The sequence below is a fragment of the Phyllosticta capitalensis genome (genome assembly GCF_038381095.1).
Source record: "Phyllosticta capitalensis strain CBS 128856 chromosome Unknown BKA78scaffold_11, whole genome shotgun sequence".
Classification (NCBI taxonomy): Eukaryota; Fungi; Ascomycota; class Dothideomycetes; order Botryosphaeriales; family Phyllostictaceae; genus Phyllosticta; species Phyllosticta capitalensis.
In genome coordinates this window covers 1,094,477-1,109,268 of record NW_027117449.1, presented here as the reverse complement: position 1 = coordinate 1,109,268, position 14,792 = coordinate 1,094,477, and the positions used below count along the sequence as shown (strand labels likewise).

The window sequence follows — 14,792 nt, the reverse complement described above, 5'->3', positions numbered from 1 at the left end:
TATTTGCGTACTACCGCTATACAAGCCCTACGCCGCCTTCTCGCATTGCCATGCATGGCCGCTGTGGAACATGGCAACCATTGCCTGGGCGCATCACTCGGTGAGGAATGTCCAGTTTCATGGGTTTGCGCATTGCCTCTGTGTCAACTGTCGAATTGCAATCTTGTCAAGTGAAGCGGAGCGCATTCCAGGCCAAGCTTTACATCCCTTGCTCTGTATGATGTCACTGCGAGGTACGCGCATTGTACCTTGCGGCGGAGCTTACATGTCACAACACGGCTGTTGTCGGCTATCTTACAGTCAGCCGGATGCACTGCCATTGAACTGACTGCACATGACGACCAGCCACGCAGCTTCATCATTCGCAGACATTGATCCCGGACGACGATAAAGCTTCGTTGCAGCCATTGGACCAACGAGCACCTTGTATCGATCACGATTGGAGGCCTTTGCTGTGTTAGTGAACAATAAAAGAAATGTCGAATTCAGGGCCGCCTGGTGGAAGCTTCTGAACATGGTCAGTTGGCTTTTCCATTTCGCATAAACCAGAGCTACACTCCAGTGCACAGCTCACGCAGCAACCTGCTTACTCTTTGCTGTGTGAGAGATGAACAGCAAGAGATTTGTACGCATGGTGAGAAAATCTTCAACTTTCAATGCCGTCAGACCCATGGACCATACTAAATTCTTTTCGGGATCTACCGCCGCTGGATGCAGAGTGCAGAGCCCGCTTCAATTTCCCTACCACTGTCATGCCGTGAAGTATGAGAATTGATACCAGAGTGGGTCGCAAAAGAAATACCAGCTTCAAGGCAGCTTGGGAGTGCTCAAGTGCTCCCCATACGTACACATTTCGACTTCAGAATTTGGCACATGAGGTCAACTGGTCAAACGATTATTTCCTAGAACACAACCACACGGAGCATTCGAGCACCGCGCCACGGATTTGACAATTTTTGGCAACATAATGTGGTAGTAGAAATATGGGCGCTCAGCGACTTGCTGCTTAGTGTCCAACTCAGTAACTCTATGGGGGAGCATTCAGGCTCCCGCCCGCGAGGAGGCGGACAGCATCAAGACCACCTGACAAACCACTCGCACTCGAACCCAGAGCAGAAAAACTTAGCGCTCTCTCGCTATTGACGTCATTGCTTCCATCAAGTTGGTTGTGCCGATTGGCAAAAGTCGCTACATGATTTGCAAAAACGCGGTCAGTTTCCAGTCCTCTGCCATTTGTACATTGTAAAGTAGTGTTGTCGTCTCTACGGACTGATAGTGCAGTAAAGTGAGATAAAACCAAGGCGAAGGATAGGTGTTCGAATACCACCAGAGACCCCGCCTGAGTTTGGTTGCCCACTTCGGTGGGTGATGTTTTGCCCTTTTGGTCTCTCTTTTTTTCGCCCAGGGCCAGCCAGCCTTCGGCTTCTTCTTACTCTTTTGCCCTTTTGCCCTTTTGCTCTCTCTCTCTCTCTCTCTCTCTATCTCTTTCTCTCTTCCTCTATCTTTTCAGCTTAATCCCTTCCCATCCACCTCATCCTCTTCTCGCTGCCGCCGCACTGCTGCGACAGTGTCGATGCCAAAGCCACCCGCAGCATTGGCGCCGCAGCCGCGAGCTCCATTGCAGTCAGAGTCGCGGACAACTGAAGCCGGTGCAATTTGCATCGGGGAATTGCAAGATTTGAGCATCTTGAAGAGGAGGGAAGCAGAAGTCACTCGGCTCGATTTTGCCCACCGCCAGCTGGCGACCAAGTACCTAAGTCGATTCGTGGACTACCGCCCCGGGGAATGCTGCTCCCTCAGATCCGTGGGGTGAATTGGGTGGCGTGGAGCTCGCCAATTAAAGACGTTGAGACGGGTCGCGCGCGTTTGTGGGTTGGGGAAGGCACCATAACATGGGCTCGCGGTACGTGACATCTGCGTTTGGGGGTGGTGCCTGCTGCCAGTTTAGAGGCGCCCAATGCCTCCGGCACCTTGATCTCGATTCTTACCTTAGCTACCTGGTGGTTTCCCAGCCGAATGGGTCTGCGAGGGGCCCGCTCTTTTACGAACACGGAGGGCATTCTCACAAGAATCTCTCATCTTCACCGACATCACACCAAGCACAGCAAAACGTCTCTCCGACTGGCAAATCCATTGACAGCTGCTACGCCACCACCTGCACAATGGCAAAAACCACCAGACCCCTCCCCTCTCCAGCACGACCTCCCCGTAACGAGTCCCACCCAGTCCCATCATCGTCCGCCACCACCCCCCGACTCGGCCCGCTCACAGCGCAAACGCGCCAAACCCCACGGCCAATGCGGCCGCCAGTCCTGCTCCTCCCGACGTCGCTCCCACGCTCCGCCCGGCAGCAGCGCCCGTGTACGCGGGCTCGGATGCAGACGCCGCTGCCGTGGCGGCGGCGCTCGCGTCCTCGGTCGCGCTGGCCATGGTGTCGGCGGTGACGAGCGGCGCCGCCGATGCGGATAGGGTGATGGTGCCGGGAACAGAGGAGGAGGAGGACAACGACGACGACGAGGAAGAATGCGCAGACGGCGTCTCTGACCGGGTGGAGTGGGCGTCAGATGCGGACTCGGATCTGCGATTCGACGCCGAAGAGTGCCTCGTGGCGACGGCGTCGGCCGAGCGCGTCGTGTGCGCTTGGCCGCCGGTGGTCTGCAGGCTCGCCGAGCCGACGCTGGTGCCGTTGGCGTCGAGCGAGGGCAGCGGGGTGGAGAAGGCGACGGTGGTGGGCGAGGCGGTCGTTGGCGCCGGATGGCAGGTTGCGCAGCCGGCGACGATGGTTTGCGCGATCAGCGGGCGCACGACGGTGAAGGGCCCATCGGTCAGGGTGAGGGTTGTTGCCTGGGACATTTGGAGGTCAGATGGGTGTTTTGGTGAATGTTAGGACGGCATGGAGCTGTAGGTAGTTCGGGAGGGGCGCAAAACAGCTCATGTAGGACTCACCTCGGAGATGGTGTATGTCTTATCTGAGAGCGCGAATTGTGTCGAGTCAGAGAAGAAGGTGGTGTATGCGGAAATGGTCTCGGTGATATAAGAGATGGTGTTGAAATTGATGTACGGCGTGAAGGCTGAAGCTGAGGCGGATGATGACGACGAAGATGGCGTGCCAGAAGCCGAGGCCGCGCGGATGCCAGCAACAGCAACAAGGGTAGAACTGGATGCTAAAGTAGAGAGGCGCATGGTGGTGGATCGGATTATGAGCAAGGCGGCAGGAGAATCGAACAGAGACGGCGTGAGATGAGCGCGTAGTCGTCAAGAAGCAAGACCAAGATCAACGGTCGTAAACAGACAAAAACAAATTAGGGAGCGCTGCTTCGATGAGCGAGAGAATGGATAGACGTCTGAGGTGCCAGAGGAACGAGCGTGTTGTAAAGAGTGAAAAAAAAAAAAAAAAATTGTAAGTGGTGAGGTCGAGCAGCAATGGCAAAAACGAAGGAAAGAGGATGCAAAAGCGCGTCCCAACGAACCAATGCCCCCAGGGCTATACATACTCATCAGATGCCCCGCCTACGCCCCCTGCTACGATCAGAACCGGACCACCCAGCAGCCCAGCGCCCACTGCCCGGCCGCTGAATCTGCAGGCGAAATGGCAGCTATCCATCGAGGGGATCCACGGGCCTGGGCTAGGCGTGGACAGACGGCCGTGTGGGTATACCAGCACCTTTGCTATATGGACCGGTGCGCAGAAGAAGACCACAAAGCGAGATTGGGCCATTCAGAGACGCCGATGCGATGGCCTTGAGCTGTTCACCCCCTACCTACGTCCTACGCGCGCTGGCAGCTGCCCCGTCTGTCGCCAAGTGGTCGCTGTCGGGTGGTTCCTGTTCGCCCCCTGACGCACGCAAGCCCGTGCAGAACCCTGCCCATCTCTTCTCACAAGCGTGGGCCCAGCTTGAGCGTACCTAGGGAAGTGGCAGACAGCAAACGGGTAGACTTCCTAGCAATGGGAAAATTGAGGTGTTGCGCTCATCAGGCACCTCAGTAGAGCTCGGACGCACCGCAACATTTTCTTGATAGACAAGAGGACGAGCTGAAAGACCAATTGCAGCGAGGAAAGACTCGACTTCTTGACTCGACTCCTTTCTCGCTTCGCGAAGCACGCACCTCGACTCGCGGACCACCCCATGCATGAAACAACAGACCTTGAAGCCAAGCCTGGAAGTTGATCCAACGAAACAAGCGACGGCGAACGACCAGCGGCGCGGGTCGTTGGCAAAAGCGCGGATGGACGTTGCGCTTGCGGCGCTTCTGAAGTGGTGGATTCTGTGTGTCCAACAAAGTTGTTTATCTGTCGATGTAGGCAAGCTGGTCAGCCTCCAAAATATCAAGAGGTCGCCTCTCGGGCCGGTCCCGGGATCCTAGGATCATTGAAACGGGTGTATCCCGCTCGCAACGGGGAATAACATATGCAAGGCTGAAGGCTGAAGCCATGTGGATGGACTGAGTTGGGAGTCCGTTTGTTGGCTCCATGTCGCTTCGTGGACAACGGCGCGCCGCGCCGGTTCTTCCACTTGAGTCCATGAGGGCATCAAATTGCCTTGTATCGTCGCGCCTGGTTATGGATGAGCAACATGAAGAGTATGTCGGAGGAATGAAAGCGTGGAGCAAGGACGACATTCTCCCTTTTCCAACGCGCCTCTTCCACTCTAGAGGCAGCGTGCAACCCTTTCGCAAGACAATCATCACTTGCCAGCGCACACAATAATTCCCGTCATCAACGAGCACATACGGACAGCGCTCGGAGATGAGATGGGACCGGGATATATCGATTTTTTTTGGAACTTTGCAAGGGTGGCGTCACAACAATCGTCGGTGATGAGCAAACTAAAGAGATGAGCAGCAGAGAACAGCAAGAGAACGCTAGCAGGGATGACGGATCAACGAGGCGGTCTGCCGCTTTCTGCCGCGAATTTTGCTACGAGATGTGATTGGTGGCTGCTTCTTCTCACCACCAATCTACCACATCGCGACCACCGCAGCATCAAACCCAGAGGGCCTGGATAGACGACTGCGACGACTGGTTTTTATCTCTCGTCTTTGCGGAGCGCATCTGAAAAAAGTCAGTTTGAGCAAGTGGACAGCGAGCAAAACCGCAGGAATATTTGAGAAGAGAACGACAAGAGAGAAAAAGATCTTCCAACCGGCGTTCCGTTCTTCCATGATCACGGTCATTTCCATTGAGAGAAATTACATCACAAAACATTGAATTATCACAAAGTCCAGTCAAATCAATTTGATGGCAATCATGGGCGGAGGCGGCTCCAACAGCAAGACCAACAAACCCAAGGCCAAACAACAGTCAATCTCAACCCGCCCCAACGCGTCCAAAAACACCACGATGAGCGGCAACGGCAAACTCCCAAAGAACTGGCCCGCCTCACTGCCTTATCACGCGCACCCCACGACAACTCCATCCTTCCCCCGCGCAGTGCTCGAAGCACTGCACACGCCGCCGCAAGCAGCATCAACCACAACGACCTACACGCTCCCGCCCTCACCCAACCCCAACGTGCTCATCACGCCCATCACGACGCCGGGGCACCCAGCATGCGGGCAAGCCGGGCTCTTTGCACGCACGGCGCTCGCGCCCGGCGCGCTGATCCTGACGTACAGCGGCGTGCTGCACACGCGCGCCGACGCCGACGCCGCGTCCGACTACGACCTCAGCCTGGACCGCGAGCTGGGCGTGGGCGTGGACGCGGGGCGCGGTGGCAACGAGGCGCGCTTTGTCAACGACTACCGCGGCGTGCCTGGGGCGACGGGCCCAAATGCCGAGTTTGCGGACGTGTGGGTGCAGGTGGGCGGCGGCAGGTTCGAGCGGCGCATGGGCGTATGGGTGTTGGGAAAGGGGAAGAGTGCCAAAGGTCCGCGGGCGAGGGGCATCAGGAAGGGCGAGGAGATCTTGGTGAGTTATGGGAAGGGGTTTTGGAGGGAGAGGTTGGGTGGTGAAGAGAGTGAGGGGATCGAGGAGAGTGAGGGAGGAGAGGGCAACGTCACCAACGGTTAGGTCGTGGTGGACCGAGGGAAAAAGTCCCTGATGTGAAAGATCCCTTCAACTACGACGGCTTTGCCGGATTCAAGGGCCCTTCGGCCGCACGCTACAGGAGGCAACATCATTTCCACGGAGACCGAGGCCAATTGTCCTCGGGTGCGCAAACCGCAGCAGGTCATGGCATGAGCAAGCAGAGAAACAAACCGGCCCTGTCAGCCGCAGTGGCCAAACAAGATTCTGAAAGGGTTCGTCACGACGGCTTGGGGAGAAACCGGCTGCTTGGACTGCTGCGTCCCGGAGCCCTCATGTCTTCGCTGGTGGAAAAGCACAGCTGCAAGTGCGCGCAGAGTGTGACTCATCTTGATGCCAACAGAACACCGAGCTGAAAACACGGAACTGGGTTTGTGCGAGAAGGTGGAGAGGCATCCGGTTGGATCGCCAGTGCCGCGGTACAGTTTCGTTGGTGTAGCTAACGGGACCTCTCTGGTGACCGTCAGCGCAACGTGGGATGACGGGCGAAGCCACGAGTCGATTCTGTGCCGCTTATCTCAACGTCGTCGAAGAAGAAATCCTGGAAGAGAAGGGAAGAGGTCAGCCGCATGACTTGGAATTCGCCGTCAGTTGTCTCAAAGGGCCGTCGACGTGGCATTATGGACCGTCATCAGATTGTCACCTTTCTTATGCTCCTTGCAACGGCTCGAGGCGAATTGGTGGCACAACAGCACAGCCGCGCCCCAGCTACGCAAAGCAGTGGCGTAGCAGCCGGCTCTCCAACTGGAACAGCAACAAGGCGCAAAGTACCCATACTTGGAAAAGGGGGTCAAGTGTTGGCGACGATTTTTCTGGGCCGACAAGACAAATGTGCAAATAAGGCTTGGCACATGGCACAAAGAGAATCAGAATCGGGATCGCTCGATCGCGTTTTCGATGTTGTTGAGTTTTTCCATGCGGCACCCGCCACATGAGATCATGTTGACGATCCACCGCAAAGCAGCACGCGCATCTCCAAGGAAGCGAGCCGGCAGGCTGCTCGCACGCTTCGTGTGCCGGCTGCTCACTTGCCCAAAGCAGAGGCGGCCGCTGCGAATGCGGTAATGGCGCGTTTGGAGGTGTGAAACGTGCAGTTTGTGGGATTTGGCAGATTTGCGACGGCGCTTCCTTGGGTGGCGGGCGGCTCTGCCCTGGCTGGTGGTGGATTCCCGTCGTGCTGCTTGGTGTCGCGCGCCAGCATTCCGCATACGTCATGTTGAAGTGGTCGACAGCCAAACGGACAGAAAATGACGTTTCTTCAAGTTTTGGGTTTGTCCAAATCTGACAGGGCTTGAAGCTGGAGGCGGCAGAGGGTTCTTGCGTCCAGAACGGGTAGCTCCAAGTGGCGCATGGTGGAGAAACAAGCGGCAAGTTGGCAGGATGGGATTGTGGAAGCTGGTGTCCTCGACGTGATTGATTGACAGGTACCGGCACGTTGGCCAAGGTGTAGGAGTGGCCGAAAACAGCCATGATCAGCCTGCGCGGCCGTTTTCGGGGGCGTCGAGGGGGAGACGAGGCACGAAGCAGGCAACCTGAAGCTGTATTACCGGTGGAGCAGTCAGGCGGGACAATGAGAAGAGGGCGACGAGAAAAGAAACAAAACGTGACTTGAGCTGTGGCTGCAACTGTCTCTTGGTCTCGCGGGAAGGCCTGAAACTGGGAGCGAGGGCTGACGATTGGCCTGGAGCACTCGTGCAGCACGCACAGGACACTGGGCCAGACGCAGCGCACGGCCAGACAGGAGGAGGGAGATCGGCAGCCAACATTTGAACCAAGGAGAAGAGGAGAAAAGGATGAAGAGAGAGGGAGAGAGAGGCAGGGAGGGTTGTGAAGAGGTGGCTTCATGGCTTGCGCCAACCTGCAGCAGTTTGAAGCACGGCGGAACGGCCCCGAGTGATTGTATGTAGATACATAAGTATTCCTGTGTAATGGCACGTCATGGCCTCAATGTACATCGCACACCTCCGCCAAATAAAATCGGGGCCCCAGAGCATGAGCATGCGCTGCTGAAATGCTAAATAACGCCGCTCCCGCTTCCTCCCTGCGACAACCTTGACCCTACCACTACTGCACCCGACCCTCTGGCGCCTTATCGTCCTGACTAGCATCCTAGCAACGTCAATTTTTGCCCCGGCTCTACTCTCCCAATCCAGCTGCCAATATTATATCTCCTCTCCCACATCCGCACACCTCTGGATCTCTACCAAACACCACACCATCTACCACATTCGCTCGCCCTTCAATGAGCTTGTTATTAACACGATCAACCCACCCATTCTCCCACCCACCCTCTTCCACCATGGCCGCCCGCACCCACTCCACCTCGGAAATGGTAAGTCATCCTGAGCATCCCACCCTCCAACTCGTCTAACTTTCCACAGCCCGACCCTTACGCCCGCTACCTCTACCTCTCCTCTCAGCAAGAAAACCTACGCCAGCGTCTGACGGTCCAAATCCCACCGACTGACGCCTATGCCGCGGCAAACTATTCGCCGCGCTCATCCTTCTCCTCCGACATTTCTATCCCTCTTTCTGGCTCCCACTCGCCAACGAGCCTATCACCAACCCACACTCCGGCCACGCCCTTCAACACTGCCGCGCACAACACTCCCGGAGTCTCCTCGCCTGTCCCAGACTTGCCGCATCACAACCACCACGCCACCAGCAAGACTGGCGCGCCACACTCGCCCTCTCAAGGCCGCAATGGCGCCCCACTGCCCGCCGATTCGGCTCTCTACGACGTCAACAAGCAGGTTAAGGCCGTCCTGACTGAGCTGCTCAACACGGACAACGTGCGCCGCGACGAGCGCTTCCGCGCCTTTGTTCAGGGTCGCCTCATGGACACGGAGCTCGAGATGCGCCGCCAGCGTCGCCGCCGCAGCAGTGTGGACCGTGAGGTGCTCGACAGCATTGCGGAGCACTTTGGCGACCAGGGACAGTACGCGTAATCATGTCCCTACGGATGTATACGGGGAGGTGTCGAGCGTTGCGCGTAAGGAATGTTCGTCAGCATGATGTGGCATTTCTCTCGTGCGCCCGAAGACTCCTTGTACGAGGTGACTACTTGAAGCCTGTCTTCGCAACTTGACGCCCCGCGAGCGCAAGGAGCATTCAACTACAGCCGCATGCCTCTTGCCCAAAGGCAGGAGCTCCACCCTAAAAGTTTTCTTTCCCCTTCTCTTCTCTCCCGGCAGCTGGCTGGTCCAGACACCAGGGTCAGCTGGCCAGCTCTTCGTCACACTTAACACCTTGTACACGCTTATACGACGCCCGGCCGAGGGAGCAGCAAAAGCTCGCTCATTTCCGCCACTTCTTCTCTTCTTGTATTACAATTTTTCCTCTTCGTTCCCCCTTCAATTTCGACCGTGCTGGATCAGATCGGACAACTCGAGGGACTAGGGTTGGATGGGTCGACGCGAAAACACCGATGGATGGACGGTTCGGTTCGGGGCGTTAGGGGGGTTTTACACCACCTCACTTTTTGATTCTCTATTCTCTTTACTGAATCCTCTTTACTGTTTTCTTGCACTTGCAAACCGGATACCCTCAACCCCACACACATGTCCTGTTCGAGGACGACCGAACAAGGAAAATTTCGAACCACCAAAAGCATCACCAGGCGACTCGTCCCGCCGGCGCCAAATTCAAAAGCCAAAACCACGCGGCTGGACTGCTTGATGTTTTTGGACCTTTTCTGCATGTTGGATGTAAATATAAGCGCTTTTCTGTGGATATCTACGGGAGAATCTCCTCGATTTCCTTTCTTCTGTTTACTACTTTTCCGTCTACCTGGCGATTGGGACGCCTCGGGGGCTCTGTACGTTTGTACGATACGATGCGGATTAGGAGATGGAATGTGTTGCTGAATCTATTCCCCATCAATCTCTCCACACTTACCAGCGCCATGATGCTCGTGATCAAGTCTCAGTCGACTGTCTCGCCATCCGCGCAAGCTCCCTCACGCTGACGACTCTGGAAGCAGGCTAGGTACGCGCGTGTACCCGAATCTACTTGGCCCATGGTTTGTTCAAGGTGCGCATTATCAATCCTTCCCTCTTCCCCTCCTGCTTCTCCTCTTCTCCGCTCCAGCCTCTCAGCCCCGGCCCAGCCCAGCCTCATTTCCCCTGTCTTGACCATCTCGCCATCTGACAACAGCAGTAGCAGCAGCAGCAATGCACAATGCGGAGAATGCAAGACGCCTGCCTGCCTGTCTGCCATGGATGTCAGCCATCATTCACTCTGCCCTGCGCGGCGATCAGCACGATAAAGAAAGGCGCCGCGCCGTGCCAGCCTGCCCACCTGCCATCCTGCCATCCTGCCAGCCAGCACGCCGCCGCCGCCGCCGCTCGACGAGTGCTACAGTAGCCAACCAGCCAGCTTGCCAGTCGTCAAACTAGCCAGGCCCGGCCATCATGCGACGAGTGTCTGTCTGTTCGCGACCGACCGACCGACCGCTTGCTGCCCCGTCTGCCCCTCTCTCCCTCTCTGTCCGAGGGTCTGTCCGCTTCTTGGTGCAATCATATGTATCTTGCCCTGCCTAGTCAGTCGCCGGCAGCGGTAGCGCTGGGCCCTGCATATAGGATGGCGGCGCTAGGTATGTAGGAGAGCTGTAGCTAGGTCGTTGCTCGACGCTGCTGCTGCTGCTGCTGCTGCGGCCGGCCAGCGCGAGCCAAACTCTGCAGCTACGTTCAGGACCTAGCGTAGCGTATGTAGCGTAAGGTAGCGCAGGGTCTGTCTCTCCCGTCGTAGCGTCTAGGTGTCTCTCGACTATTTGCCCGGACATCACCTGTCGTCTGTCTGCCAGTACTCCTTCCTGTTCATCACCGATCCTGAGCTCCTCATCCCCTACGTCCTTCTCAGTCTCCGCTTTGTCTCGACGTCAGTCCGGCATCACAAAATGTGGCATCAAGGCAGCAGCACATCAACCCTCTCTCTCTCTCCGCTCAACACAAGTCCCGTGTACATGCACAGTACAGTACCCAGCCCTACCTGAGCCCGTCCGGTACTTTGACGTCGAAAAGCATAACCAACCGTCCTCGCTTGCGCTGCCTGCCAGCCTTCCCGCTTACATTTTTCCCTTTTTTTTACGTGCTGTACTAGCATGCACACGGGGAACAGGGACGGCCGGGGAGGGCGACAGGGGTGCAAACGGGTAGGGATGAAGAGCGGAGGGTCGGGGTCGGAGCTCCCTGCATGGCCGCATGGAGTGCGCATGCATCTACCTGGGTTGCTGGACATGGATGCCGCTACTGGCACCATGACTGCAGCGTTTATGCAGGGTTGCGTGTGAGCCTGTGGAAGGGTGTGGAGGGAAGGAAGATTTCGAAGTGTGGAAGAAAGGTTGCGGGGAGACAGCGAGTGAGTCCAGGGTCAATGATGCCGCCGCCGCCGCCGCCGCTCTTTGAGGGAGTAGTACTCTGGGCCACTTGCTGGCTGGCTGGCTGGCTGCGTGCTTGTTGGTCCTGTTAATCGCGAATGGGTACTGTATGAGAACTGCGGCTTATATCAGAGCTACCACGATACATACTCACCTTCATGCCAGCCGGCTACTTGCCTGATTTCCTGTCTATCGCTCATCATCAACATCCCACTGCTCTCACTCGCTACAAACAAAAAATGGACGGATTGCCGCACCTCCACCATCCTCATCATCCTCATGGCGGCTGCGCAACATCGAAAGATGGCAACAACAGCAATCGAGAGATGGCCGCAGAGCATCACCACGCAAGATGTGAGATCCAGCCGATGTGGAGGGCCGCGCGCGATGGGAGATGAACGCCGACTGCCTCTAGATGGCTAGCCCAGCGCTGCTACCTACGTAGATACCGAGCGGGTAGGGCGTTGGGGCGGCTGGAGACGCGATTTTGGTTGGTGGTGACGGCATGGTTTTCGTCGTGGTGGTGTCGATACCTGGATGGTGCTGCAGTTGGGTCGAGGTAGGTAGCGCGCTGGGGTAGAGAGGGAGACAGATCTGAAGCGTGGTCCTGCTCCTACGACCCACATAGCTAGGTAGTTGAAAGATGGGCTCCCGTGAGCATGGAGAGCAACGCCCATCCTGCGCGACCTTCGGAAACCAACGCAGAGCAAAAACTCCCACAAGACGCACCGTCAACCGCATCGTCGGTCTCGAGATGATTTTGCGGTCAAGCAGATGGACCCTTGGGTAGGCCACGGCTCTTGAATTCGGGCAGGTTTATCCAATCACAACAGATGGCACAGGAATATCGCAACTCAGACGACTCGAACCGCAAGTTGCAGCTGTCGAGTCAGCAAGGTCGTACTGCACCTTGACGTCGAAAAGAGGACCCTGGGCAAGACGAAGCGGTGCGGGCTGCGGAGGGGTGCCTAGCCGCAAACTCGTGTCTTGCAGCAGGGCTCCCTGTCAGTGCACAAGTGCAGACCTGGTGTTGCGTCCAAAGGGTCCCGGCGCGCCATGGCGGGGAACGTAGGCGACGCTTGTGGCCAAGGGTCACCCGCTCGCTCGCTCGCGGCCAGGATGAGGAGGCAGGGGTCTAGAAGGCTATGCGGAGAAGGGCTAAGCTAGATAGCCGAACCGAAGAGCGCGAGACGGCGGCTGCCGAGCGGGTTGGTGGCGTTCTTTTGGACGAGAAAAACTGAGGGTGTGGCAAGGGTAGGGATGGGGACTGAGGTTGAGAGCGTTGTGTGCGAGGGGTTTGGAGGCAGGGATTGAGTGAGTGAGCATACTGGACGTAGTAGTAAGCGCGACGGAAGAGAGAGGCGCCGTTCTGAATGGACGACTGGCTCGGGAGCGTTTCGAAACTGGTGGACGAGACTTCCCCATATCCAATGCAATGGAGACGATCAATGTCAGAGGAGGACGGCACGTTGCGTGAAAACCGGCCAGTAGCCTCACGATGCTGGACGAGGACTGGCTGGGAGAGAACAGAAGCGGCAGGCTGTGATCTCACAGGGCATGTAAAGATTCCATGTGGAGATTCTGGTCGCCAGTGTGACCCTCTGTTCTGATACAGCCCCTGGCAAATGGTTATCAGCACCACCTGCATGGCCGTCGTGAATGGTTGAGGTTTCCCAAAGAGGTTTTGTACCGCAGCATGGCGGTTGGTCGATACCAAATACCACGCCGTCGCCGGACCAGGGGCCTTTCATCTTGAGGCAAGATTGCGTCCGCTCGACGATGGAAGTCAGGGCGGACAGACTTCCGCATTCGAGTGTCTGGAGAGCGTCGACTGACACCGGAGCAGCATTTCCTTGAAGGGCGGTAGTGAAGGAGGGTTGGAGAGGCGGACTGTTGGAGACGGCTCCACGCGGAGGCTGTTTAGAGTTTCGGGCTAGAACGCAACGGGCCACTGAACGACCGTCTGCATAAGTCTGACGTGCATGCCCTTGGCTGAGGGTGTACTCGTGCGGAGCCTGCGGAGAGAGCGTGGTTGTGGAGCAAAGGGCAACCGTGGGCGTGGGGTTTCTCCGCCTTTCTTGGCAAAGAGCCGTCTGGGGAGACGGTGGACTGACCTCAGCCGACCTAACCGCCTCCCTGGAGCATCCATACCTGTCAAAGAAAGGATCCAGGGTGTCGAGGGATCCGTCTCGTGATGCTGAGGGACCTGGGAGCCGGAAGTCCTGGCAAAGACCCGAATCTGCCTTGTTTATTCAAGGAACAAAGGGAGCTGGGGTTGCGATTGGACTTGATGTGGCGCGCAAAGACTGCTCAAGACGGTTTGTTCGATGCTGGGGGTCAGATCATGGTGTTGAGTGCGCCTTGGTCCAGGAATAGGTCTGTCAATCACTCCTCTGGTCAAGTTGGCCGGAATGGCGCTGGATGAGCTGCGAGGATCGTCGAGGGAAAAAATCTAGACGCATAGCAACTTCCAAACTGAACGCGTACGAAAAGAGACCTTGTTAGCGATGAATAGTCGTGGTTTGGTGTTAGTTGCGGACGTCGAGGTTGATGGCGAAGGATGAGAACCAAGCTTCCGGATGGACCCGAAATGCGGAGGTGGTCGGCCGAATTCGGATGTTTTTAACGTCGCCTGTTACCTTCTGGTCCAGGACCACCATGGTCGACGAAAGGAATTGTCGGCTCTGAGACTCCCTCGTACTCAGTCAGGATGCAGACACACAGGAAACATTCAAATTATGACGCATTGAAGGCAGAGGGTGTTTTCTCTGCTAAAGAGAGCGTTCAAGTGCTTGCACCCAACTATGCATGCGTCGCTAAATCTCGACAAAAATTCGATTTCAGTGCGGTACGAAGCCAGACTTTGTCTTTTCGATAGAAGCCTGTAGTACACTCAAGACATCGTACAGCCCGCGAAACCATCCTCCTCAACTCTGCCTTGCTTCACTGGACGTTTCTTTCAATCCTGGCCACACCAACCCCCTCCAGCCCCGGAACCTGTGATGAGATTGCCCGACGCTTTTTCTGGCATCAAAGCCCGCTTACATCTCTAATAGTGAGTGCGCGAAAAATGTGTGGCTGGTGTACGCCATGCGTTATTGCACGGCAAGTGTTCTCCGTCTCATGGGTATATCCTGGGGTAAAGTCGCGAGATCGGTTGGACGCTGCGTGCGCCTCTTGTGTGTTCTGTAACTTGTTGCAGAAGAATTTGCGTCTCAACGGGCGAGTGTCGTCCGTGACGAAAAGCCAGAGGTTGAGCGGACGGGATTTGCCCACGAGAAGCCGCCAAAATTCAAGATCGACGATGGCTGTGACTGATACCCTTGTCAGCTTCTTTGAAGACCGCCTCCAGACTCGTGTCTGGGGAAAGTACCTTTGCACGAATCCATG

At 56.6% G+C, this 14,792-nt stretch overlaps 9 protein-coding genes across 9 annotated transcripts; 3 read left to right on the top strand and 6 right to left on the bottom strand.

The window, feature by feature from the left end:
• Positions 1-299: 299 nt before the first annotated feature.
• On the bottom strand, positions 300-568 carry BKA78DRAFT_325397 (uncharacterized protein; the record flags this gene model as incomplete). The annotated part of the gene is made up of 1 exon (XM_066889360.1): positions 300-568. Exon 1 carries the CDS (start codon positions 514-516, stop codon positions 301-303), a length of 216 nt encoding a protein of 71 aa, XP_066739863.1. The 5' UTR covers positions 517-568.
• Positions 569-1,775: 1,207 nt separating this feature from the next.
• Positions 1,776-3,389, bottom strand: BKA78DRAFT_325393 (uncharacterized protein). Its single transcript, XM_066889359.1, has 2 exons — positions 2,947-3,389; positions 1,776-2,844 (listed from the first exon to the last, which is right to left on the bottom strand). Exons 1-2 carry the CDS (start codon positions 3,181-3,183, stop codon positions 2,266-2,268), a joined length of 816 nt encoding a protein of 271 aa, XP_066739862.1. The 5' UTR covers positions 3,184-3,389; the 3' UTR covers positions 1,776-2,265.
• Positions 3,390-3,461: 72 nt separating this feature from the next.
• BKA78DRAFT_325392 (uncharacterized protein) lies at positions 3,462-3,948 on the top strand (the record flags this gene model as incomplete). The annotated part of the gene is made up of 1 exon (XM_066889358.1): positions 3,462-3,948. A coding segment is annotated over one exon (375 nt), but the record flags the coding sequence as incomplete, so codon positions are not given.
• A 1,552-nt stretch (positions 3,949-5,500) lies between these two features.
• BKA78DRAFT_241186 (uncharacterized protein) lies at positions 5,501-5,956 on the top strand (the record flags this gene model as incomplete). Its single annotated transcript, XM_066883915.1, has 1 exon — positions 5,501-5,956. A coding segment is annotated over one exon (456 nt), but the record flags the coding sequence as incomplete, so codon positions are not given.
• A 550-nt stretch (positions 5,957-6,506) lies between these two features.
• BKA78DRAFT_43051 (uncharacterized protein) lies at positions 6,507-7,999 on the bottom strand. The gene is made up of 2 exons (XM_066893172.1): positions 6,669-7,999; positions 6,507-6,566 (listed from the first exon to the last, which is right to left on the bottom strand). Exon 1 carries the CDS (start codon positions 7,868-7,870, stop codon positions 6,734-6,736), a length of 1,137 nt encoding a protein of 378 aa, XP_066739859.1. The 5' UTR covers positions 7,871-7,999; the 3' UTR covers positions 6,507-6,566; positions 6,669-6,733.
• A 325-nt stretch (positions 8,000-8,324) lies between these two features.
• Positions 8,325-8,973, top strand: BKA78DRAFT_356632 (uncharacterized protein; the record flags this gene model as incomplete). Its single annotated transcript, XM_066892091.1, has 2 exons — positions 8,325-8,357; positions 8,407-8,973. The coding sequence occupies 2 exons, from the start codon at positions 8,325-8,327 to the stop codon at positions 8,971-8,973; spliced, it is 600 nt and encodes a 199-aa protein (XP_066739858.1).
• A 973-nt stretch (positions 8,974-9,946) lies between these two features.
• On the bottom strand, positions 9,947-10,652 carry BKA78DRAFT_325388 (uncharacterized protein; the record flags this gene model as incomplete). Its single annotated transcript, XM_066889357.1, has 1 exon — positions 9,947-10,652. Exon 1 carries the CDS (start codon positions 10,241-10,243, stop codon positions 9,950-9,952), a length of 294 nt encoding a protein of 97 aa, XP_066739857.1. The 5' UTR covers positions 10,244-10,652.
• Positions 10,653-11,355: 703 nt separating this feature from the next.
• BKA78DRAFT_325386 (uncharacterized protein) lies at positions 11,356-12,188 on the bottom strand. Its single transcript, XM_066889356.1, has one exon. It carries the CDS (start codon positions 12,141-12,143, stop codon positions 11,814-11,816), a length of 330 nt encoding a protein of 109 aa, XP_066739856.1. The 5' UTR covers positions 12,144-12,188; the 3' UTR covers positions 11,356-11,813.
• A 317-nt stretch (positions 12,189-12,505) lies between these two features.
• Positions 12,506-13,323, bottom strand: BKA78DRAFT_43023 (uncharacterized protein). The gene has a single exon (XM_066893171.1). The coding sequence runs from the start codon at positions 13,048-13,050 to the stop codon at positions 12,538-12,540; it is 513 nt and encodes a 170-aa protein (XP_066739855.1). The 5' UTR covers positions 13,051-13,323; the 3' UTR covers positions 12,506-12,537.
• Between the last annotated feature and the right edge of the window lie 1,469 nt (positions 13,324-14,792).

What these genes read in the sequence shown, in the direction of transcription:
- BKA78DRAFT_325393 (XM_066889359.1), bottom strand. Translation starts at nt 3,183, where the DNA reads ATGCGCCTCTCTACTTTAGCATCCAGTTCTACCCTTGTTGCTGTTGCT. An exon ending in AGACATACACCATCTCCGAG is followed by an intron (nt 2,845 to 2,946) that starts GTGAGTCCTACA and finishes CAAATGTCCCAG; the next exon opens with GCAACAACCCTCACCCTGAC.
- BKA78DRAFT_43051 (XM_066893172.1), bottom strand. Translation starts at nt 7,870, where the DNA reads ATGAAGCCACCTCTTCACAACCCTCCCTGCCTCTCTCTCCCTCTCTCT.
- BKA78DRAFT_43023 (XM_066893171.1), bottom strand. Translation starts at nt 13,050, where the DNA reads ATGCAGGTGGTGCTGATAACCATTTGCCAGGGGCTGTATCAGAACAGA.
- BKA78DRAFT_325386 (XM_066889356.1), bottom strand. Translation starts at nt 12,143, where the DNA reads ATGCGGTTGACGGTGCGTCTTGTGGGAGTTTTTGCTCTGCGTTGGTTT.